Genomic DNA, 27312 nt, shown 5'->3' with positions numbered 1-27312 from the left:
ATATAATATGTATATTATAATGAATCTATTTTATTTTTAAAGCAAACTATCGTATCCTAAGAAACAGATCAAAGGCATATGACATATGTGGAATAGGAGATTGATTCCAGGTGTAATAATAACATGTCCTACTACTACTCATACTCATAAAAAGATCAATAAAGCTGACGCTGAAATCTGCTAAGTGTCCCATGCTTCAAACAATATGTCTTATTTGTCTTCAATCCTTTTATACATTTTGAAATCATACATCGAAAACTCATTTTATTGAGTGTATTGGTGTGAAGGTAAAATTATAATGCCATTACACCGATCGATCCGACTGGGGGCTGTTGACATACGTCATTCATAATTACAGACCACGCTTCTTTTATTCCGCATTTATTATTTATTTGTTTTCTTCAGGTAATATACAGTTACTGTATTTACTTTTTAAAATAATAGTAATGTGTTTGTAAATATAGTTATTTTAGTTCGAGTGTCATATTAATATTTTTGACTTATTATACTTATAGTATAAATAAAAAACAATATTGTTTGATACAGCTGAGCGTTACGAAACCAGCGCTGCCCCAAATTTCGACTTAGGATCTTTAAAGAAAAGAGCACCAATTCTTACGTCTTCTGGTAATGTGAGTGTCCATAAGCAGTGGTATCACTTAACTTCAGATGACTCTCCGATCTCAGTCTGCAGTGTCACGCTAAAGTAGGCTGACACTGCTAATGGGATTCAAAGACTTCGTTTTTGCTACAACTTTTTTAAATATATTTCAGAGGTCATGGTGACTGCAAGTTTCCAGCATCGTCCATAGAGAGCTGTACCGAGGATTCCAGACTTCTCCTGAATTATCAAGCGTGTCCGGACGTCTATGGATCGGAAAGTACCGGTAAGTTTACAAATATATTATAGGAAACATTAAATTACTACTTGAGTACGAGATATTAGTTTATTTTATAAACTTATCAGTTGTCAAAATAAAAAAGCCGCCCTAGCGGCAACGCATCGTCAGATTACTTTTTTTTTTTTTTTTTTAAAGGAATCTCGCTGTTGGCCTTAAGGGCCTTTACAGCTCAGCACGGGCTCTTTGGCGAGCTTAGCTCAGCCGGAAAGGGGGGGTTTCCCGCGACTCGCGCAAGGGCGTCTCCTGTGAGACTCGAACCTCGGCTTGGGACGTCGCGGGGGGAGTCAGATTACAGTTTATAAAGCCGCCTTTTACGCTCGTAAACACAGCGAGAGTCCCTTTTATTTTATTTATTTATTTATTTTTTGCACCAACAAAGAAGACACTGATACAGGCATGTAACACAACCACAAGCCTAGTGCTACCCCAATTATAGGCGCATACAACATTCTGATTTTATGAAGCTTATACACACAAATTTTTTTTCTAAAACTTCATATTGCTGCTGATTTGCTCTTCGTGAATGATGAGTTATACTGTATTCCCTTAAAATATCTTATGGCTTATGGCGAAAAGTGTAAAAATTATGTTCCTCATATTACCAACCTATGTAAACTAATCACGAAACTATACAATTGCTTTGTTTATAGTAAATGTAGGAAATTGCTAAGAAACGATCCTGTTTGGAGTTGTCTACAATTTTGATAGTACAATAATTTCTATTCATAGAGTGTGTGAGAAAGCGATATGTCACAAATAAATATTAATTAACGACCTATTACCCGAGAGGTCGTGCGCTAGATTTATTTCTGTGCTCAATGCATAAGGAAAAAGATCGGAAGCAATCATTAAAATGTATTCAAGTCATCGTGGTCATTCAGTACGTTATTAATAATGGACTCAGAAATGCCTCTGAGGAAATACATACCTTATAATAATAATATAATCCCCAGAACTTATAAGAAACAATAGCACATGAAATCACGAAATATACATATCTTAAAAATAAAATTAAAGTATGTACTCTTGACGAAGTATCAAAAGTCCCTACATATAATTTTGTTCACTACCAAAATATCACTAAAACAGTAATATTTTATTATATCAACCTTCAAAAAGCAAGGGCAAGAACTAATTTCTAAAAGATAATATACACATAAATAAAGCTGTGTTAACTTGGCCCGTGTGCAACAGTGTATTAATTCATTCAATCTAGGCTAAAGTAAATAGTTATCAAACATTATTTGTGATAATAAGAGTCCGTTTATATATTTACAAATGTTGACAATGTAGAGTTTAGTTTTGTTGTATACATATTTTTTTCTTGTTACTCGATATCTTAACTTCCAGTACCATTCACCTTTCAGTACCATTAATCGAGTCAGCCTCTTCCACCTTTTTTCAAATTGGCTTTCTTTCTCTATTCGCTTCCTGCTAACGCTTCTTTATATCCAGCTTTTGTTATTGCGCCCTCTTCTCCTTCCCCTTGATTCTTTCAATAGTTGTCTTCAAAGTCCACCCCTTTGCATCTTAAAATATGCCCATTGCCAATTCTATTAAATTACATTCAAAATTCGAAATCTTGATATTGGTTAACCGACACATACTCAATTAGTATAACTTGTTACACAGAAATAGACTTACAAATGGGCAGACGGCCAAAGGTGCTTTTGTTCACACGTAGTTTAATATAGACGAAAGCTTTTGTTTTTGTAAATTAATAGTTCCATATGTTCTATGTCATCCAAATAAATGCGAAAGTGAAAACACGTGAATGTCGTAGGTATTTTGACCACAGTGACAGTGAAGAGAATTAGTGGGAGTACACTACCTTACCTTGCCTACTGAGAAGTTTACTATAGACAGTCTCGTAGAAACATTTATTAACAACATACAGCTCGATTTTAAACAATGATATAGTACCAACGAACCCGACAGACATCTTAATAATATTTAACTGTTAAGCTAAACCAATATCGAATCTATTTGAACACATGCAAATAGTTATAACTTTTTTATTGTGTGGAAGATTATTTAGTATTTATGTTTTGACAACAATTATAAATAAATTAACTGTTTTTATTATTATGATAATTAATATGACATTAATATACGGCGGATTGTGCGCTTTTTCTATAATTAATCAATTTGAGTGTACCAGTAGCTAAGAAAATAAACGATTTATTATTCATTACCTAAAGTAGTATTCGTCCAAGTAGAAAGAATTTCATTATTTACTGCGTGTGGACAGATGATTTTTATAAAGACAGTAAAAGGGAGAAATGTCAAGATTTGTTGTTTCCAAATTAATTATAAAATTACCATAAACATGTAGATTAATCGCATTCATATAATTTAAATTATGTTTGCAATATAATGTTTTAAAGCTTTCGTATTGTTGTGTCTACGAAATGCTAATTTAGATAATTAAATTCCATTCTATTTTCCCAGAGAGGAGCGTGCAAATTTTTCCTAAGTCTTAACGTAAATAGCTTTCAGAGGCTCTTATAGAACCCAAAACGAAAAGGAATATTGTTAATTGAAGATTAAATTTATTGGAAATTAATTAATAACTATTGACCGCAAAATGTATTAAATGTATCACCTATATAAAATATAGTGTCTTTAGGCTTTCCGACTTACTGTAAAAGGCAAAAGAATCTCAATCGTGAAGTCGTTTTTTCTTACGTACCTGATAGGAGGCAAACCGTCCCATCTGTTCTTAAGTGATACCGTCACCCATAGACACTTTGCCAGAGTACTCGCGAATCTAAAGCCTTTTAATAATTGGTAATCCTTTCTTAAGTCGAATTGGTTTGGTACTTTTGTTATCAGCTGGTTCTAAATTGTGGTGGTACGCGGCAAAAACTACCTTAAAAGAGTACGGACGAGGTAATACAGGCAGAATTTCGTATTTTTCCTCGAGGATGATGATGGAACTCAGCTGCAGGTCCGCACAACTACTCTGAACATGATGTAATGGTTGCAGCTCCTTACAGAAAATCTAACCGATTGAACAATGGCGGAGTTTATATTATTACATACATATAACTCTGGGCGACGCGGTATCTCTAGTGATATCGAGTCATCAGTTAAATAGTTATAAGAAGATTAAAAAAAGCAATGGTCCACACAACCAAAGATTAAACTATCAGTTTGAAACGAAGTTACCAAAGTTGGAAGTAAAATTGTCCTCGTCGCATCGAGACTTAAACTAAGTGTTCAATCTTGATTTCGCGTCTCGGTCTGCTGGGAAAATCCTTTGATTGATATCACTTGCAATCACAAGATTTTGTTTGAAAATTTTAACAATTACTAGAATCAAAACTCATGGAATAGGGAATTCATTAAATAATTATTTTTAACGCATTAACCTTTTATTCGTAATGAAACAGAATGAAATATACAGTATATTTAAAATTTTCTTAACATACATAGTAATAATAAAAATAATATAATTAAAAATTAGTAAAAGGAAATTAAAATATTGTTTTCCGCTTGCTAAAATAAGTAGGAAATCTAAAATACAGATACAGAAACCTTACTCTAAGTAGCATTGAAGTGCCAATTTTTTTTTTAAATTCATCAAAGCTGCTCATCTCATCTCTACGACACCGACTCGTGAATCGTGGCTGTTTATATCAACGCACGCGAAAAAAAGAACCAAATACTTAAAAAGCCGGCAACGCACTTGCGAGCCCTCTGGCATCGATAGTGTCCGGTGGTATCACTTAACATCAGGTAAGCCTCCTGCCCGTTTGTCCCCTGTTCTTTAAAAAAATAAAAAACAAAAAGCTGCCTACTAAAGTACCAAGCCAATTCGAAACTTATTTCGACTTAAGAAAAGAGCATAACTATTTCTAAAAGGCCGGCAACACACTCGCGAGCCCTCTGGCATTGAGTGTCCATGGGCGGTATCACATCAGATTAGCCAACCGTTTGCTTTATAATAAAAATAGTTGATATTGTTTGAGGCAGAACGATAAAAGTGAACATTTATAATCACAATAGAAAAGAAAATTAAGCTACAATAAAACAAAGTATCGCAGACGCTGACGTAGGCGGTCTGTCACTTGAGTATTGTTTCGATAAAATTTATGTCTCTGCCTTTTGTTCGCCGCGACTTCAATAGACTAGGTTAATTGACTTTTCACTTACATTTTTCAATCCCGTCTAAAATCCGCGTTTGTTACATTTTCATGCAACACATTTAATACGTTTTAATATTGGTTAATCCTAATCAGAAGAGTCACTATGGTTGGTTTCGTTAATTTTTGCGATATGTATTTCAATAACGAACGAAAAGCAATATTAATTTTTGAATTATTCTTTCTCTGACATTAGTACGTACGTAAAGTATTTTTCTCTGTATTTTGATTCAATTTTTAGTTTAAATTAAGTATATGTAAATATGGTTTTATTATTTAAATGTAATTTATTTCCGTGATGCGAGAAACTTTTAGTTATAATCGTGTTTGCTTAGAGAACGCTCCAAGAGAAATAAATTCCTTATATTTTTCTTTAAAGAGAGAGTATACTCCTAGTAGACTATACATGAATGCCCTTTTTGAGCGATCCTTGGGGACTCGTTTCTTACAAAAAAATCCTAACATTATTTAACACTATTCTTTTTAGGTAGGTTTAATGTAACGTGTGCCAACTTAAAATAATCTGAGTAAACAATAGTTGCTATTAATATGATGAAAATTCAAATAAAGACAATGTTAAATATTATTTTCCAGGCGTGCCATTAATTATATTCTTTCCATTTCTCAGCAACGTTAATAGTGAAGTCAGCTTATTTATGGAATAAATTTGAGAGCGTGTCGCGACGTAATAGCCGCAAAGAGATTGTTCACTGCAATAGCTTAAAATAGCTACAAGTCCCGCTTTTCTTGCATTCTATAGTTTTAAATTAAGAATGCCACTTGGAAACTCAAGGAAAAATAATGTTGAGAATTTTCTTGGATACTATGAATAGCTTGCTTATTATTTTAATTTAAATATGTCCTCAGACTACTGATATATATGTAAAAATAACCTTTTTTACATATTTTATAAACCTTTTGACACTAGAAATAAATCTTATGTCTTCGTAAGAAATTTTTTTATGAAAGATGCATATAAGTTTAATATGCAGAAATGTATATGCTCTTGGTAGAATTTTACACTAAGTGCATGACTGAATGGAGCAACAATTTCTTAGTGGCTTCAGCGTGTCCTCATTGCTGAGTAAATATGATTTCCAGCTCTACACAAATGGTCTTTCTAACTATGTGCGCGTCAAAACCGGCTGCCTGAGACTCAAGGCGTGTATCAGGCACGACGTACCTACTGATTAACTATTTGACTATTAAAATTAATGACCACGAAAATTTCCACTATATATCTCCAAAAAGCAGGTATCAATAGTAATCCGTGACTTTCTATTACGATTTATTATTATAACTTCAGTTACATATGCGTCAAGTATATATAAAAATAACACAAAATCTTATTTCAGTTGAAGAGTTAGAGTGTCTTGCGACGTGGAAGGAGGGGAGTCTCAGGTTCCTGGTGGGGAAACTCCATCATAACCACGCCACGAGCAATGAAGACCGCTACAGATGTTTTGTCTACGAGAAGACAAATGGTATTGGTAAGACTTAACTCTTCTTTTCTTTTCGCTTTTACGTTTCCTCGCTTCTTAATAGATGTAGGCCGTTTCTTTGACGATATTTTTACTAATTTTAAAACGCCTATGATACTATGTGGTGTTGCCATTCTTATAAAATAAATGGCATCGTTTAATTATTTGTAATACTATGCTTATATGTAGACGAAAAAAATAATGTAAAGTGTTTATTATTATTATTATTTTGTATATAAACACACTAGTAGCTTAATAAGCTGATGCATATTTTGAAATTTGGAGAAAATATTCAATATATTTTTAAAAGAGTTCAATGATAGCGCACTGATTACACTTTTCGAAAGCCTTTTCCAGTCGGCCACTACCCGGTTTGGGAGAAAGTTCTTTAAGGAATTTGTGTTATGTCGAGTGGTCTTAAGTTTTAAAGAACTACCCCTCAAATGTGTATTTTCACTTAGAATTAAGAGCTTCTCAATTCCTGGAACATTATAGTGGCCAGTGAGGATTTTATAGGTTTCAGTGAGATTTCCTCTTAATCGCCTACTTCCTAAATTAGTAAGGGCAAGTGCTTTAAGACACTCATTATAAGATTTCCTCCTGATTGACCTAATCATTTTCGTGGCTTTTCTTTGAACCTTTAAATAATTTGAGTCTAACCTAATTTAGTAATAAAGGTAGCTTAAGTGTCCAATAATATATACTTATAGTCTCTATTAAGAGAAATACTTGAATCTTGTGTTCTATTCGCTTTTAGTAATGACAAACAAATATCAGAACAATTGAATCATCTACAGAAAGATGTACATATGCAAAAGTTATAATTGTTAATTTCAGGTTCAGCTCCTGGGTTGAAAGATAATCCTGTGATGCCTGGTGGAGTGGAATATAGAGTGGCTCAATCTGGTGATGCAACTTGCAATGGTCTGTTCAGTGCTACTGAAGGTTCTAGAACCATGGCGTTAAAAAGAGGTATTTAAGTTTTTATATCTATATATATAATTCTCGTGTCACTAGATAGATAGATAGATAGTTTTGAACCTTTCAACATTTATTACTTCAAATTATTATTATTGTTACGTTTGATAGTTTAGTTTTTTTGTAGTAATCTTAATGTTTCAGTCAATTGTAAATATTGTTCAATATGGTATTACTATTAATCTCCGCAATATTTTATGTTTTAAATTCTAACCATGGCCGCAAAAGTAAGCATACATTCAAACGTCATAAATAATAATGGCATCTACCACGACCGATGCGATAGCATAATATTTTTCAGTTTCAGTAAAATTCAACTGTCAATTCCCCTCCTGGATGACATTCTCTCACACGTGGCACACCCTGGACTTTACGAGTAACTACACGTTCTACCAACGAAATGCGACGCTCCGTATAACGAACCATACTGGTGCTGAGGTCAAAGTATTCTGCGTTAACGTGAAGGCTAGTTCGCCGAGTGGAAATTCTGTCGCATTGGTTGCGCATTGGCAACACCATTGGTAGGATATCATACTTTTTAATTAATTTTAAATGTTAAATAAGTTTATATCGTCGAAAAATTTTAAAATAAAAATAAAGTATAGTTTAATTGAATCAATAATATTGTTACGAGAAAACTAGGGTAACATTATGTAAATTACGATTCAATCTCCTGTCACGGTCATAAATCATATTTCAGCCTGCTGAAAAGTCCTCTAAGTAGTGGAAAAATCGAAAAACATTGCAGTTGACCCGTCTTCGTAACAATATGATAGGCATTACGACAAAACTATAGTATCGTTATCTACTTCCAAGATATTCTAGTATAATCTGAACAAACTATTAGCTAGAATCTCCGGTTAAAAATGTATAAACTATTGGAATAAATGTATTTAAACAATGCAGCGAGGAAATGCTGCCAGCATTAAACACTACCACAGGAACCAAACTTTTTGAATCTGTTTTAATTTTCCGTTTTTAATTACTAATAAATAGTAATAAAATACGATCACAATATGCGTTGTTATGCAAAGTTGTTTTATTGTATAACAAATGTTCATTTCTTTATCTTAACCTAATCTCGATTTCTAGCTTGGATATATGTTATAATGTGATATATGACTCGTTTCATGATTATCGGCTTTTAACTTCGAACTATATTGTTTAAAAATATATAATTTAAAATAGGCAGTTGGCCCGCAGACGGTGAGGAAATTACTTACTATTTTCAAACATGTATACAAAACACATTCGACATCACATGGAGATGTCCCATTACATGGAGTGTATAACTATTGGAATTTCCATGAGCAAGAAAATAGTAAGTAATTTCCTCACCGTCTGCGGGCCAACTGCCTATTTTAACGATTCTTCTATCGCACATTAAGTCGATAATTTGTAGACAATTGACGTGCCCCACGGTTTTATTTTAGTCTAGTCTATGCATATGTTTATAATTCCCACGACTGTATCTATTTTATTATTTTTTGGTTTTTAGTACATTTATCTTAAACATTGCAATGTATGTTTAATATAAAACCGTTTAACTTAAAAAGTTTTTTTCCCTATTTTTATTTTCTAGCTTTTAGTTTTTATTTCGCATTCTGTTTAATTCATTTAGTGCTTCATTATTGCAAGGTTTCTTGCCCGTTATTTATAGTATATGGTATTCTGCTTGTTGAGCCCTTTCATTTGATACCCATTGATGGGATTGATAAAACCTACGTTATCCGCCATTTTGTAGCGGCTGCCATCTTGGATTTATAATGATAATGAATAAACATAATTGTATTGTCACCAAAATCCAAAGTGTATACAAAATTTCAGATTAATCGGTTGACAGGAAGAGGGTGAAATTTGAATTACTAAATTTGACCCAAGAATAATAAATAAAACAAACGGGGTGAGCTAAATGAAACCGTTTAAAGATATAGGAATACTTTTAATTTCTTACTTAAATTACCTACATTTTTAAGTTAAAACAACGAATATGCAGATTTTGTTACAATAATTAAATATTTTAAATTATTTATTATAACTAATTGTAATGACCCCTTTTCACAGTTATTGGCTTCCAAGGAATACTATGTTTTTTACGGGCCATCTGAAATCAGCGAGGCCAGCGTTTTTGGAAAAGAGATAATGATATAAAATAATTAACCTAAATTTGTAATAATTTCATACAAAAATTACTATTGTGGCAAATTAATGATTCCAGCGTCTCTCGCTACGTTTGCGTGGTATTATACCGACGCGATACGTATATTGCTGAACTCCAACGCGGATCCCCGACATCCAGACCTGATGAAGCCTGTTCTCCTCACCATTTTAATGCTGTTACCGCACCTTACATTACATTAGTTGGTAAGAGTAATTAATTATATATGATGTGCATGGCTGCCTGCTGACTTTAACTTCATGACTATTGATATTTTAGACTAGTTTACTTTCTTATATTTTCAATTTCATAATATAAAGGCATAGGCTTATTTATGCTTGATAATAAAAAAAATTAAATAATAATAATAATATGTTTATATCGAACTCATGTCAATGTAATATGTTTAGCCGATTTACGGCTTACACCATAAGTAAATTAAGTTAAAGCATAGTAGTTTATTTAAATATACTATATAAATACTATACTATATGCCAGTCTGGTGTCCTATAATTTAAAATATATTCAAGAAAAAAATTTCTTGCTAAAAAATAATACTGGTCCGGAACCTCGCAAGATTTGTACACGGCAACGGAAAAGTAACTAATTGATATACAACATAAATTGTTTTTCATTCTTAAGGTAAACAATTTTATTTTCAGCAAGCAATCCGGAATCCAAGGAGTGCCCATATTCTGGGAAATACACAATCTCTAACCACAGACACCAGAGAAGCATATCAAGTAACCACAGACTACGATCGCGAAGAGATAACCCCGTAGATTATAATCATAGAGTGAACAGTTCGAGAATGTTCAATTTTAGCCTTAGGAATATATCAGAGATGCCAATTCTGAGGAGTAAGAGAAATGATGAAATAAGTTGTGTCAGCAGTACATATAGCAAGCTGGAAGTAGGGTGTAACACAGCTAAGAATATGGAATTTTATTCAACTTGTGATAATAAAGAATTAGTTACAGGTAACATTAAAGGTATTATTAAGTTAGTGTTAAATTTGTGATGTCATATTTTCTTGTATTTTAAGCATACGCGTTGTTTTAGAACGTATAAATAAATTAATATAAAATAAATATATAGATAGTCGATATATTAACGTTATCCGGCTACAGTTATTTTAATGTTGTTATAGATTTTTTATATATGATTAGCCTAAGTTTTTTTAGAGCTCTAACCCTAAAACTATGTAACATTTTACGATTTCTATTGTGGTAATGGTTTTTTAAATTAGGTATACAATGGTTAATAAATTTTTAAATTAAAAAATGTAAATTACTTTAAATAAAAAACCTTTATTGTAAAAACTGCAGCGTGCGTTTTCCAACTTTAATTATTGATTAAAAGATATTTTTGCTTATCATTTATATATTTTTAATTACTATATTTTAAAAATATAATTTTATTTATTTAAATATTATCTATATAAAACTATTAAAAATGCTGTCCATTTATAAATACCAAACATATCAAAAAACTATTTCATTTTAATATATATGTATAATAAATATCGACTCTATTTCCAATTTTATATACTTTCCGCAGCTTATACATGCCACGGTGGATGGTACGAGAACGGCGCATCATTCGTAGTAACGACACCCGTGACGCGTGACAGTACGGCAGCGAGACGATACTGCTTCGTATCGCGGGATGCGAGGGACGGGGTCCTCGCTGTGGGGCAAAGTGCCACCAACTGCGAACGTGGTGTCGATCCGGAGCCTTTGTTGTTTGACGCTTCGTTTACTGGTCAGTAATCGTTCATTCGCTTTCGTGATTATATATTAATGAGAAGGGAAAGGTTATATTTCCATATTAAATTGATTGCAATTTATTTATTTATGATTGACAAGAAATAAGACGAGAATGGTCGGGTATACCGTATATTGGTTTTTTTAATTAGCTTTAAAATATAAATAATAATATAAACTTTATCATGGCAGAAATATGTTGGTAGTACACTACCAAAGTAATAAAGTAGTGATAAAAAAATATAAAGGTAAAAAAATGTTATCAAAGAGAAAATGAAATCCTCAAAATTAACTACCATCAATGGGAGAATCTTTCATCTGAAAGCAGGAAACTAAACTGCGCAGGCGCAGTATAAGACTAGATAATGGAAGTAGGAAATAAAAAAGATATCCAGTCATTGTTCAGCACTAAACGGGTCTATTTTAGGTCACAACCTTAAAACACCTATGTTCTATTAATTTACTGGTTCGAATTTAAAAAATCGTTTTATGTTGTGTACATTTATGGTAGTGGGCTAGGTTACATTGCCTGCGACTAGCACGTTTTATAGTATGTATAATTAAAAAAATATATTATTACAGGTAAATGTCAGGACGAAACCAATAAGCAGCCACTTATAAGAATACCGTCTCCTTATATCATCTACATCGCGCCCATTGTTCTTCATTACATTATACCAAGATGATGGATGACATAAGTCACTTGTCAAAACTTTTTACCCTATTTTTAGCTGGCACCTAACTTGGTAAGACTTCGCTCGTACTTTTTATTAGCATCCTTAAACTCCTGCGCAACTTTTGCCAACTTATGTGCGGCAAAGGCTTTAAAACATGGACTAAATGAATCATGTATATTACAAGTAATTTCTACGAATGTTTTTTAATCATTATAGATAAACTTGACTAAGTTACTTTTTACTAAGTATTAAATAATAATACTAATTCCACAACCGCTTTAAATCATTGTATAGACTTGTTACCATGGTAACCTAGATCTTTTAGTCCACGTTTTAAGTTCTTAACTATACTATACTTATGGAAAATAGGTGCATTTTTCATTGTATCATTAAAGTTCAATCAATATGTAAAAATATTTTTTTAAGTAGCCTAAGTATTATTAATTTTATTCATCATCACACATCATTTCTCGAAACTGATTTGTATGAATTGAAATTATTATATAAATGAAATTATTACAGCTTTTACATATAAAGCAAAAACCTTTTTTAAAAAATCAGTCTTTTTACACTGTTCTCTGTGGGCGTATTACAAACTAAAGAGTCATGTCTCAATTGCATTTTCCACATCTGCTGACAGAAACTGACATTAATCTTCTATAGTCGCGTTCATCTTTACGGAAGGTATCTTTCTCCATTCCCCAGTCTTCAACAAACCTTAGGCGTTTAACGTTTTTGCTGTTTCGGCTCGCACTGCCCCTCCGACCCTCACCGGAGAGCGATCTATTTGGAAAGCATATTGGCGTAGTATACTGTGATTTGGGAGTATACTTGGAGGGGATTAGAGTTTTTAGTTTGAGTTTGGCCATCAATAATGACGCCCTTAGGATCTTAGCTTGATTGGCTCAGCAATTGTGGTCTACCAGTCACCGCAAGCTTCCACAAGTTATCAGAACCTCTGCTATGTACGTACCCTGTAGAAAGGCGGGAAAGCTTAATACAGCTCAATAATTTGTATTCTATACTTGATGAAAATAGTGTAATAAGACGGTTTTTTATTAATTAGGGTGAAACTTAGGGGGTTGAGTGTTGGTGAAAATGGTTGTGAATAAACATTCAAATTCCGAGATTGAAAAATTTTAATGACAGCTTTCTTATCAAAGTAGAAAAAAACATAAAATAGCAATAATTTTGTTTAAAGGTTTTTTAAATTTCTCTTTTTCGGTATTAATTCAAATATGAAATTTATTTTTGTCTAAACAAACGTGGTCTTGATCCAATCGATTGGACGGTGCAAATTTTCTAAATACCATCAAAAATTGTGTATTGTCCAATCGAACGATCATACGAACAACGCCATCTCGCGAAGTTTATATTTTATCACAAACTATTTCTAAACGCACATCAATAGTATAGACAAAAATATTATATTCGACTTCCTGTTGCTATTTTAATAAAATATACGAGTATTGCACAGCTTACAATTAATGATTCCTACAAAATGTCTCATACGTCTGAGTGTAATTATTGCGTTTTTGACATATGGGAGCTTTATACATCACATCACCTTTAGAATCGCTTGGTACTGCGTGATTTCCGTATGTCAAAATTTCTAAATGTCACACTTTGGCTGATGCACAAACCGTGCTAGAGCCAAAAAAATAAAAAATCCACACTGTCTTGTTTCTGAAACTCACTATAGGAATGTAAAATTTGTTAAAAACAACAAGTGGACAAACTATAAATTATATGAGTTTAATTATAGAAGATTTTGGTTAAACTGTGCAAGGAGTCGAATATAATAATAGCTTTAACCAAACAGCATTGAAGACTGTAACATTGTTATTTATTAAGACATTCTGTATTACCCAACGTATAACATCGATTATAACTGTATCAAATATTACATAAGCCATGCAACGCAAATATGAAAACAATGGCGAATATCTTTTGTATACCAAAAATATAAATTTTGTAAAAAAATAATGTTTGCTCTTGAGCGGTTCTAACCGAGAAGGACTTTCAATATTCCTGATTTTGAACCCTTTATATCGGTAATGAATGTCTATAATAATTTGGGTGTGCAATACACATATAAATAATGTTGGTACAAAAATTTACAAAAGCAGGTAACGAACATCGAAATTAAAGTCATTGTTTTCATTCTTGTAAAACACACGTGAAGCTTAAAATGTGTACAAAATTATCATTACAAGTTATTGAGTAGCTAGAATAATTTAGCATATTTCTTTATCAAGCAAATTATATTTAGGGGTAATTTAAATCAATTCAGATTCTTAAAATAGTATCCTTCTGAGCTTCACCGATTTTATAGACGTAATGTTGTTGAGTATATTTATTTATATTCATGTTGCATCTACTAGGTCTATCGAATATTTTTTAATTATAATTTAGATTACTTTTATCGTTGCTTAAAAGTTGCTTATCATCTCATGTACCTTTAAGACTTCCGCAAATACACTACAGATAGCACTAATATTACGTTTAATTTAAGGTCAATGTCAATCACAAAAATAATTATAAAGACTAATTATTTTGGCCAGAGATACATAGACGCTTCCGTTTAACAAATCCAAAGTTTTTAACGTAGGAGTCATACTTAGCTCTCAAGTGTCGACTGCGAATATTATCCTACTTTTGCCTAGAATTATCTACCTTACCTTACCCTTATGTAGCTACAACATATGTATTAGTATGGCACAGATCGGTCGAAATTACTGCTTGTTGTTGACCGTAATTGTTGTATTTGCGGGAGAAAATCAGTACCATAGCTAAATAGGAAAATACGGCTTTATCGATAAGTTGGTTAAGACGCCATCTGATGGCAAAATATAACTTTTAAACTACGTAATTTGTTACAAACAAGGAAAATGCTTTTCCTTCATCAAGCAATACTAATTTAAGTATTTAATTAAAATGTTTTAGATATAAATTTTAGATAGATAAGTGAAAACGAATACTCAATTTGAGATATGTATAGTCTAGTTATAATAACGTAGATATAAATTCGCGACAGCAATAATATATTTGTATTAAAAGCTATTAAGCGTTAAATTTTTAATAGCAATTAGGTAGACAGTTGTGAATAATTGAGCTAGTGTTGTTATTTTTTATGTGAAAGAGATTATTTCCAGGAAACAACGTTATAACTGAGAACTAATAGTCGGTATTTGCTGGAATAAGTTGTTTCCAATGTGTGATATAGGTATGGTAATTAATTAAGGATATAGACGTCAGCTGCATGATTAATAAATTAAAGTGCAAAATACAATTGATTTTTATTTACCCTTTTTAAAAATAATTATAATTCACTATTTATAATGCCTGCTGTATAATTTATTAATTTGATAAGATTGCATAGAATAAATATCGCTAATTTTTAAGTATATAGTGGAATAATATAGGTCAAGGCAATCAAACACAATTTGAATATCAAAATATCTTCCGTTGAGATTCAGAGTTTCTCGCAAGACGGTCAAAATCTGGGTTAAGCAAGTTTACATAATTGTTTTGGATACTGTAGTACCCACGTACGTATGAGTATTCAAAAAACATTGTTCTTATGAAACTACGCGGAGCATTGTATGACACAAAACATGTTTACTATTCTGTGAAGACAGATGTAAATGCAATGAGTCTAACTATGACTACCCTAAGTCAAAATTCATAACGTTGTTTCATATTGGTATTCGAGATGTTCGAATCAGTATTTCAAAGTTTCAATTGTGTAATATATTATCGTTATTATCTGTATTATTAGTTGCATAGGTAATTTCGTTATGACGAGCGTAGGCCGCGATAGGCTTCTTCCGCGACTAGCGCAAGGGCTTTGGACCACCGCGCTATCGCTTGAAGGGCACCCTCTAGGCTCCTTCCTCGATGAAGGCTGTAGTTTACACTAATCTGCCTAAGCTTTACACGTAGCTATTTGTTCGTTAATGGTGTGGGATCATTCGGAACCGTGAGAACTCGTCGGGACCTACTACGGGCCCTTTTTCTCAGGAAGGGATATAAGTTGACGCTTTTACAAAGTCGTATGTTTACAACAACGACATCAATTGGGCTATGGTAGAAAGTCCTATGTCTTGGTAGAGATCGATGTTTCTCACATGCATGGGTGTCTCGATTCTCATGAATCGTGACTGGAGCGCCTGTAGCCTCTGGACATGGGAGTAGGCACAATGTGCTTGCGGAGGTCATGCGGTTATGTACAGGCCATATACAGGCCACATACCTTGTGAATTAGCAAAAAAAATGTGAGCCGTCACGGGACGCCTGGCAGATGTAAAACATCGACATTATTTGTAAAAGTAATATGCAGAAAAGAACAAACTGTGATAGGAACTAAATATGTTATAATGATAAAATAAAATATTACGATTTTTTTCCAGATAACGATGACTATTTGTCGAATAAACATTATTTTCAATAAATATTTTTAATGTGAAATTTACTACTGCATTTAGACTTTATATCACATAGCGTGGCGACGCTACGGCATGCGTCGCCATGCCAGAAATCGGTTTTACGTGCGGCTATAGATGTTTCACATCAAAAGTAGGCCCAAGTTTGACGTCGAGCTTTTCTGTATACAAACATGAACGTGGTTCTTAGTCAACATGCCTTAACAGTACTGTATCTCTTCGAAAACAAAATTTGAATGAAAATTTGTCGACACGACTTTTCTCTGTGACTAAGCTCCCGTATATGACAGTTTTATGTCAACACAGTTCGTGTAAAGTCTCGGTTGTGAATATCACCCACAGTGTCGTAGGTTATTTATATATTATCTGTATCCTTACTACTGCGTCAAAATAAATTATCCAGAATAACCAATTAAGCAGTGTAACCACACAGCACTGGAAATGTCAAAAAAATGTGAGCATATACTACACACGTAAGAGAACTTCTGGCATAATTTTTCGAAAATTGATCTACTTTATGCGACTTTACAGAAACTCTTTAAATAAAGTTAAATTAGATAAAGTTTAACAAAAGGCTTTTATATTGATAGACATACGAATTCAAATATGTAATACAATTATTTAATTTCACCTTATTACGCAGATTATTATAGAATTTTCTTAATGGTAAATTATTTATATCATTATTATCGTTAATAGGTAGGTATATTAATTATTATTAATGGCTTATGGTAACTGAAATATATTATATAAACTCCATCAATTGTAGTTCCAGATCTTGTCAAATAAATACCACAAATACACTCAAGTATTAGAAAAAGAGACATAATTACTTACTTTTTTAAATAATTCACTGGAATTACAATGATTTTCTTATTTAGGTGAAAAAATACACCATGATTCCTCCATTCTAAGCTAAATTTATTATTTAATATATGTAACTACCATTTATTACTGGCAATCTTTGTATATGACTCCCGAAGTATCTTCGTAAGTTAGCTAAGTAAGCTCTCTCCCAAGGTCTTCTTTGGGAAAGAGCTTAGTCTTAACACCGCAAACACCCACTAAAATGGTTGGGTGTGTTCATGGGCTTTCGGACCAGCAGTCAGTGTTTAGACTGGACGGCCAAACTCCCTCATTTACAAGTAAACTTCTTTCAATATCTACCATTGACCTAGCAACAAATACGCTAGGTCGTCATGAAAAACATCTTTTTAAAATTATTATATGATTATTTTTTTACTTTGTACCATATTAAGTATTATAAGATGGCCACACAAATAGCATAGTCTGTGGAGTTGTATTTTTTTAATTGTCATAATAATTGTATGTTAGTTGTCAATTCGTAATTGTCAGTGTCATACACAGAGTTATGTTTAAGCTGTGGAATGTAAGTACGAAATGAAAATGAAAATTGAAATGCATGGTTTGCTTCGGAGTTTGGTTTTGTACGCGCGTCGTCAGTCAATGAGACTGTTCGGTTAAGATATTTTATTTGTGTATTAGACTAAAATTAAATTAATCAAATTGGTATCAAACATTATTCTAAACCTAAAAAACTGGTATGCGTCGTAGTTATGTGAAAGTGACAGCGGTTTAATATAGATAAGTTCTTTTTTTGTGAGAATAACAATGTTATTTCGCATAGTATCAAGTACCGCCACATAAATATTGTGATGCTATCGTTAATATGTACAATCGAAAATCATTATGTTCGAAGCGGGATAAACTGTACGAGTTGTTGATTACCTGTTAGAATGCAAGACGAGTGTTCGGAGGAAACGAGGAGTATCTTCGAGCGGCGGCGGCCAACGAAGGTGTTAAAGATTGCTGAGAGTTTTACCAACTTGGATGAGACTGCTAAAGCAGGTCGGTTCGTACGGGGGCCGTATTCGAAGATCGGGAGACGGTTTCAGGAGAATGGGGCTCGCAGCAAACGTGGGTGTTGTGATGATGATTGGGCGGAGTCAAGTGGTAGTGATGGTGAAAGACTTGGTGATCGGAGAGTGACGGGATCGTCTTGCACGGCCCTGCGGACTGCTGTTGCGGCGCTTTACCCATTTGACGACTTCATATTGGAGAAAATTGGAGCAGGATTCTTCTCTGAAGTTTTCAAAGTAAGTATTTAATTTACATACATTAATATTAATGAAATATGTCTAGAGAAAACACTTATGTGAAATTATGATTCTGTAGAGTACTTACCTATTATACATCCTTTAAATCATATATAGTCCTTAGTAAATGAAATAATAAAGAATATACTTAATGCTATTTTTTCATATGCAAATACAAGATTTAATTCTTGGGATACTGTTTAAACTTGAATGTGTAGAATATCTGTTCTTATCTACTTAACATATAGCTTTTGTTTTTCTTCAAACCAGTTTACTACTACTAGTGTTCTCATTTGGATAAACATAACTATGTGATCTCCTTATAAAAATTATTGTTTTTTTCTATATAACTAACCAATTAAAGTAATTATTTTTGTCATATATATGCCTTATTTGTAATTAGATTATATTGTCATATAATCTAACAATAAACTTGACCAGCCACTTTCAGTTATCTTTATAGCAGACAACATTTCTTCATCTCTTTAATAATAATAATTTTACATGTCTTTGCTGTGTTGAAATATTTAATAACATATTTATGTTACTCATAAATTTGTAATGAGACACCTTACTTTTTGGAATCTTAACAAGTTGCTTTTTAGGTACAAAATGTTTGTAAAAAGACTCATTGTTTACAATTACAATAACCATAGAGTTCATTACAGAAGCTAATTCTAATTGTTGTTTAACCTTGTCAATGACCTTGTCCATGGAACATTGAATTTAGTAGGAGTCAAATTAGTCACTGATAGTGGTTTGAATATTGATTTGAACAATACTAAAGTATTAGTAGATATGGGCAGATTTAATTGAATTTTGTGACGTTACCTAGTATAATTTTGTTGATGATGTACATATTTATTGAATACATAACTGAATTATATAAAATTATCTAAAATTAAGATGATATTCTACAGATGATTATTTTTTAAGTTACCTGGAGTTCCTAAAATAGAATCTGAAAAGTATTTCTTATGCACTCTAAGATTTGATAAAACTGTAGTGCTTGTTTTTTATTCCTAAATGCAACTCATACCAATCAGGAACTACTGGCCAATAGATGGATACTACCGCCAAGTTAATGTAAAGAAAACCACACAACACCGCAAGTTATTTAAATAATTCATCTAGAGAAACAAAACTGATTCGTTTATCTTAACAATCTATATAGTTGCAGTAGTGAAAAATTTTGAGACATGTTGAATATTATCATATCTGTACTTTGTAAATATTAAGTAGATTGTTAACACAAGATAATTATATAAAAATGCAACTTGACATCATTTGTATTGTTATAATTTCTTATTATTTGTCATATTGGTGTTGTGATAGCTTTATATACTATTTAAAATTTGGTTTTACTTACTTATTTAATGCACTATACCTAATACTTTTTATTTCACATTTAAAATTTGATGATAAGCATTTCATATTTGAATGATTGTTATGACAAATTATTTCAAAGTATTACAAAAAATGTTTGTACTTTTTTAATGATTGTAACACTTACATGTTACATGCTTAAATATCTAATTTTAATTTCCACTATCACCGTATTCATAATTTCGTTAATTTTGTCACAGCCCGGCTAGCTCAGTCGGTAGAGCATGAGACTCTTAATCTCAGGGTCGTGGGTTCGAGCCCCACGTTGGGCGCTATCTTTTATTTTTTTATTTACATTGTTTTTTTAATCATAACCTAACTACTGTCCACTATTCGTAGCTTTCGGATATTAGCTAGCGTTATGCCGAAGACAATTTCCCCTTTAATTTTAGGTAAATTCCCATATAATTTTCCATTATAAATACAATAGTCGCATATAAGATAGTTGCGGAAGCGTGTATTCATGTCAACAAAGGCTATTTCTGAGGTTCAAGGCGGAAAGGAAGCTATTTCGACGACTACAGGATATTGCCTTCGATCTAAGCACAAGGTTTTTATGACTAATGCATAACATGAGCAAAGACAAATTACTATTCGATACATACGAAAAGGCCTTGTGATTGCCACATTGATTTATTTACAATTTCTTAACAAAACCTCATTAAAGAAAACTGTGATCTGCTGTTTTAAACGCGTTAATTCGGTGAAGCGTTAAATTCTTGACATCTAATACAAAACAAAAATCTTAATTGAGTTTGTTGAGTTAGGAGCCCTAGTTCCTGAGTCAATATGTCTATTTGGAAAAATACTGAAAATCTTCAGTCTCTTCCGCTCATTCATAGTATTATATCCAATTCGACTTTCTTTTTTACAGATCTTTATCTTTTGGTGTATCGTTCAGATGTTAATTTCATTTTTTTTTATTTTTTAAAATACAAATCCAAGTACATTTTGTATTAATCATGCAGGTTCACTTTTTTTAACTCATGGTCATGAATTACGTGTCTACAAAAATATTTGTTTATTTCTTTTTAAAATTGTAAACCAAGGAGTTCGGAGTATCAAAGACAGTTTCGAATAACAAAATAATTTAAATCGTACCACATAAAACGTGAACATGGCAACCAAATTCTGAACCAAATTAAATGAACTTACAAGATATAATCAAGTCGTCAACGGGCCCACATTGTTTTTAAAAATATAATCGTTTACAGTGGCTCTACTCTTTGAACCCTAATAATATTTGAACTAAGATTATAGTACGATTAGTGACTCGATAGTTTCTTCAAGTAAACTTTCTTTATTTTATAAATTCAAAAAATATAGCCAAAATGATTACACGACGAAGATTAATTACTCAAATGCATCTGTCGAGATGTTTGTCGAGGTGTGTGTGTGTGCGTGTTTTTGGTCGTTCAATTCAATTGTTTGGAGATGGTATAGAATAATTCAATTCGCGTACTCCTTACATTTGTGTAAGTATATTATTTTGAGTCTTATTCAATTTGATTTCAGAACGTATTACTGCATACAATTTAATTAAACGAAGAACTGCATGTTCGTGCAACCATTTAGTTCCGAAATAGCGCTAGTTTAGTTTTGCATACAAAAATGTATCGTTATTTTTGCGATAGCTATTCTATTGTTTAGCTTCGGGAGTGTGACTTTTTCTTGCAAATATTACGCGGACGTTGACGTCTCATATGTACTTGTCTAACATTTTCTGTTTTCTTAGTTCGTCCCGTACAACTACAGCTAAAAATAAGCTCGACTCATCTGTTTTTAGGTTATTAGACTTGTTATTTCGAGTTAAACAGTGAAATTGCCAACAAAGCGTCTCAACCTCGACCGAGTTTCGTTAATTCAAATAAAAATTTCGAAATTCTTAGATAATAATTTAATTATAATTGCTTTCATTTCCATATCAAGATTTATTCTATGAAATGGATTGCCAAATGTAGCGTTATTTAAAGTTTAAAGCTGTGTATTTTTTATTATTTGGTAGAACTTATACACAGTGAATATGTGCATTATATTTCAGTTTGTCAAATAATCGGATATCTACATCTTTTTTAAATTCGGCTTTAATGTTTTATATATATCTGTTCGGAAAGTAACCGAACACCTTGCAATTAATTAGCATAAGTACATATATCTTTTGACTAGAGACGAATCACATTAAAGATACACTGTTAAACATGAGTATTGCGTTATTAAGGGATATTATTAATTAGTTATTGCTATAAAGACGCTGATACTCACTATGATTTATGTGTGATTCTTCTGAGATACTACTATACTACTACTATAGAACTTGTGGTTATTATTTATTGAAAATAAATACCTCTTATAAATACTTAAGATTTATGTAAATTAGCAAAACATGATCGATTAATAAAGCAAGCATTTTTCTGTGACCAATTTCTCAAAACACCATTGTACAAAACTGAAATTAATTCGCTTAAATTATCGTTTGTATGACATAATAATTATGTCATGTTCTGTTATTGCATCGGCCTTTGTAACCCCAATGATAAACGAATTTCGATAAGTCCTCGTTAAAATATAGTTATTTTATTAATAGCTTCGTAGTAATGTGTAATTTCGTTGGAGGTCAACAATATTTATCAACGTAAAAATATGAAATTAAAACAATTTGTTTGAACGGCTGACTCATAAATATTCTTGAATACATTTATAATATATGTTATGTTCGACATTAAGTTTGTTTGCAAGATTCTAGTTCGAATCCCAGAGCAACAAAGTTTGGTTTCTGTACAAGGAAAAAGTTTACCACAGAATTGTCAAATATATCAGTAAGATGAATAGCATAAGATATGACGTGGGTACCATCGGCCAGCGGGCTCCTACTCGTTCATAAATATCATGAGGATATTTCCGGAGTAGTGTATTCCAGGCCTGGCGGGAGACGCAAAACCAGGATGTAGGTTAAGCGAATAAAGTATCTTTTTAGGTAAGGGGAGGTATGACACTGCTGATTCTCGGCTACAAATATGCCTGAATTCGTGCCTGATAAGCTTTTAGCGGGTATATTAAGATATAAGTGTATGATGAAGACATAATAATTCAATATTCAAACAAACACGTTCTACATACCCCATTGATGACGGTATCACATACTCAATATGCCTAGTTACTTTAAACTTATTATAAAAGCGGTTTAAAATTTGACAGGTGAATGAATTGGAATTTTTTAATCATCAGCTTGATACATCGAATGTATGAAAAAACATTACTAGGACCGTTGCAAAAACCGGTCAGGCGTAGCCTGTTCCGAATTCTTGGCCTTCACCTAAATCATATAAAAGGCCCAGAATAAACCATTGAGATATTTGTCTTGGATATTGCCGTTTTAAATGGCAGTTGTTTAACAATCTCGATATCTATAATTTAAGTTAAATAGATTAAGCTAGGCAACATATCTAAATACATGCAATTATTATGTTTAATAGCATGTTTAAATCTTATTTACCATATTGGATATTATTAGCAAATAAATAGTAAGTACTTATATATTTTACTAAAAACACCTAATAATTCTGACCTAATGAGTCTCTAGGAAGTAATGAATTGAAATTTTGACCAATTAATAAAACAAATTTTATCTGAGTTAAATGCATAAGTATTAGCTATTTTCTTATAAAACTGTCAATTGATTGCAATTATCTAACCTCATGCCATATATATCGTGAATGTGTTATTTCAGACATGTAGAATTTATCCACGTACCCATATGTATCTCGGCACTCGTAATAAGATCCTTGGGCGATCCGAACAGGTTTGAAGATGTAAATAACCGAGCACACGACTGCACTTAATTGCAGTTTTTTTTATTTCATCGGCCACCTCATACGTAAAGATAATTGCGAACTAAAAACATGTGTTGCATACTTCGGCGATATTAGAAACGTGACAGCTCGTACATGTTGCTTGTAGGAAAATAAAATGTTATTTATTTGTTGATTTTAATTAAGAGAGCAGTGATTCTAGTGTATGTGTCTGTTGTTTTGCGTTCGAATCAATGTGAACCAACGTAATTTTATTTTTTTGGTATATATATTATTTTATGTAAAACGCCACCTGATTAATTATTATTTGGTGATTGGATATAAACTTCAAGCTTGACAGTTGAAGTTTAACTGCAGACCATTCAAACAAAATTGCTAAACAAATAATGTAGCTGTTGTAATTGCCAGTTTTAAAATTATAAAATATTTTTTTTATTTCTTCAAACGTCGTTCCAATAAAAATTAAAGAAACTCAAATTACACAATATATAAAAATTACGAGAGATGCAACGGTCTGCCTTATCACTAAGAAATGATCTCTTCCAGGCAACACTAGTAAGAGAAAATCTAAAAAAAGAAGATGAGTGCACGTAAAGTGAAATGTGTGAGTCGGCTAAAATCTCTTTCGGGTACACCGTATGAAGATTGCGCATTTTCATTAAATTCCAATTAGACAATAATGTCTACTACTACGTGTTGTCATTATCGCTTCCTCATTGCGTGTGTTTTGTACACGTTTTCACAGCTGTAATACTTGTTCCTAGATCATGATCGGGCTATCGATATCTTATTTTCAGCATTTTCATTGCGTGAGTATCAGTGTAGATTGTACGACATATTTGCATGGCGTTACACGCGAAACTTTTACTGGGCAATCAACAAACAAGTACGATAGGCGACAATTAGCATAGCAACACTTTTCATTTTATAAAAAGAAACGATTTTGTACATAATAGTAATTAGGGTTAGATACGATCGTAACTTTCCGCTTACTTAGTCAAATCTTGGTTTTACGCATAATTATGTAATTACCTGCAATTATAAGGGCTAGAGAATATGTATATGTTTATGTAATAGTGAGATTTAAACACTGGCTATGCAGTTTATATTAATATATATTTTGGATTTTGATGAACACAAGTTTCTTTCAAATATATATGTCTACCAATGTTATATTATTTTCCTACGAACAACGAACTATCAACGTCTTATATCGCCCAAGTATGATTTTTATCTTGGAGAGAAATTTGCGTGTCTCAAATCGATTGGATAAAGTGTCTGGCACAAGGTTGATCACCAAAGAAAATTAATTAAAAAAATTTCCCGTGCTTAATACGGGCTTCATTTATTTATTTTTATTTAAAGTTACTCAAGGGTCGTGTGATGTAAACCAGCATAATTTTATAGGTTAATGGTAATTGCGCGTATCGTAAATAGCCTTGTTTGAAGGTTGTGTTTTATCAGCTCGATTCACATATCTTATTCGAACATAAGAAACTGATTGTTTGCTTTAAATAGCACTTGAATAAAATATATGACTAATGTATGAATATTTATTTGCCGATATCTCAGCTTTTTTAATTTTTATGCTTTTATGGAGAAGGTGAGTCTGGCTTATTGAAAGACAAAGTAATGAAACATTTTCATTTCTTAAAACACGTTATAAGTTGTTTTTTTTGTATGTGTTATCATTTACTGAGTAGTGTGTATAATTTAAAAAACAGACGCTAAGACACTATCACTACCAGATATTATATATATGTTAATGTCAATCATATTATTTAGCTTAATTCTAAGTAAGTACTAAACTAAAAACTGCACTTAACTCTAAGATAATTTTATTAATATTCTACATATATTGCACTTGTTCCAAGACCATGTGTTGAAATAGTTTTCCAACCAACATATTCGTATGCGTTAATTCGTGTGTTAACATATGCAACTTTTCCAACATTAAAACAATCTTGATAGTCGCGTTCTCATACATTAAACATTTGAGTTATTTAAGCCATTCAGGTGCAATTCAGAATCCGCAGATCTCTGGCGTCAATCCCATTTGGCAAAACTACTCACGATTTAAACAAAGTTTTGAATGTATTTATGTAATATGACTATGATGCCTGCATCTCTGGCGTTGTTAAAGGAAAGTGATTCGTTGCGATCCTCTCTTAACGTCTCTTATTAAAGAAATGTATTTAGCTATATTGTTTAGGAACATCTATCCAAAAATCTATGAACGTTATTGCATAAATTTTGGGGTTTTTATTTATCCTTCTCAGCTTTTAATAAGACTCAAATTAGAAGTTAATAATTTCGAATTTTCGAGAAACTATTCTTTTTTGTTTCACAATATTATTTGTCTATTAGGTTTGATATATATTTTGATATAACAAGGTGTGTAGTTTATCAAACACTGTAACGATGTCTAATGTTATATTGTCCCATTAGATGAATTTATTGCCGACACAAAACATTATCGTCTTAATTGGCCAACGTACTGAAATGTATTTGTGTTATTTAATACGTTAAAACTATTATTAAACTAGAACAATTTCCATTGTGTGTGCGTTTACCGTGTGTATAATAGTGGCTTTGGTGTAATTTTATAAAAAAACGAATTCATTTAATATTACAACATATTTTTCTTTAAACATTTGATTCTCGTGTAAATTGTATTTACAGTGTAGTATGCAGATTTTGACGTACCTACACTAGCATATATTATATATATAGCTTTACCTTCATACATATAATAGAAAATCTCCTCTTTGTTCCTCCGATAACACTTTACAGTCTGACTTTTCATTAAAATATTATACATTTGAATTGTTCGCGTAGGTGAGGCTACGGGTATAGACATTAGCTAACCACGGGACAAGAGATAATTTTTACATATTTTAATCAAATAATACAATTTCTACACTTCATGTCGTAGTGGTAATATGTAAACGCCACCCCTCGGTCATAAAACAAAATTTGATATTGTTTACGATATTTTTCTCGTGGACCAAGTGTAAATTGTGAATTGTGCACATGGAAAGCATAATCCATTACACAACCGGAATACGAACGTTAGACTGACGATGCTCGATAGTTTTAATTGAATACTGAGCCAGCTTTTGTTTGTTTTCAGCTGTTTTAGCTTTAAAAGTAAAAAAATCACAGTGCGTTTAAGACAAGTAAATTTCCACTAATTGCCTTTTAAGTTCTGTATTGATTTTGTATTCAGTACATATATCTGGCCACCTGGCTCTGAATAGTTTTTACTACGTAAACATTTAATTTAACATGTAAATTGCAGAATTTTATGCCGCTTGCGTAGGTAAAAGTCTAAGATGCAATCTAATAGATTAGATCTGGTATATCTTAGTTTTTATAGCAATAGGCACGTTTTCTTAATTAATTCACAAATCTGTATTTTTTTATATTTAATCATGTATTAGTA

At 32.1% G+C, this 27312-nt stretch overlaps 2 protein-coding genes and 1 non-coding gene across 6 annotated transcripts in view; all 3 read left to right on the top strand.

The window, feature by feature from the left end:
• The window catches only part of LOC110998393, a 106670-nt gene extending 91274 nt beyond the window's left edge, over window positions 1-15396 (top strand). For 3 of the 4 annotated variants that reach the window (XM_045631565.1, XM_045631564.1, XM_045631563.1), the window contains exons 6-13: window positions 775-887; window positions 6406-6540; window positions 7369-7503; window positions 7811-8030; window positions 9728-9873; window positions 10330-10647; window positions 11228-11431; window positions 12016-15396. In XM_045631565.1, the coding sequence (XP_045487521.1) occupies window positions 775-887; window positions 6406-6540; window positions 7369-7503; window positions 7811-8030; window positions 9728-9873; window positions 10330-10647; window positions 11228-11431; window positions 12016-12119 (1375 nt within the window). In that variant the 3' untranslated portion in view covers window positions 12120-15396. The remainder of the gene's footprint in view (window positions 1-774; window positions 888-6405; window positions 6541-7368; window positions 7504-7810; window positions 8031-9727; window positions 9874-10329; window positions 10648-11227; window positions 11432-12015) is intronic. The other variant, XM_045631566.1, reaches the window with a different exon arrangement.
• Window positions 15397-17957: 2561 nt separating this feature from the next.
• Window positions 17958-27312, top strand: part of LOC111003131 — a 95022-nt gene continuing 85667 nt past the window's right edge. The window contains exon 1 of the mRNA XM_022273499.2: window positions 17958-18672. Coding sequence (XP_022129191.2) covers window positions 18313-18672 — 360 coding nt within the window. The 5' untranslated portion in view covers window positions 17958-18312. The remainder of the gene's footprint in view (window positions 18673-27312) is intronic.
• Trnak-cuu lies at window positions 20258-20330 on the top strand. The gene has a single exon. It is a non-coding gene; the product is annotated as a tRNA-Lys (tRNA).

The sequence above is a fragment of the Pieris rapae genome, chromosome 16 (assembly GCF_905147795.1).
Source record: "Pieris rapae chromosome 16, ilPieRapa1.1, whole genome shotgun sequence".
Classification (NCBI taxonomy): Eukaryota; Metazoa; Arthropoda; class Insecta; order Lepidoptera; family Pieridae; genus Pieris; species Pieris rapae.
Note: the sequence above shows the minus strand (reverse complement) of the source record. Positions and strands in the feature narration are given on the sequence as shown.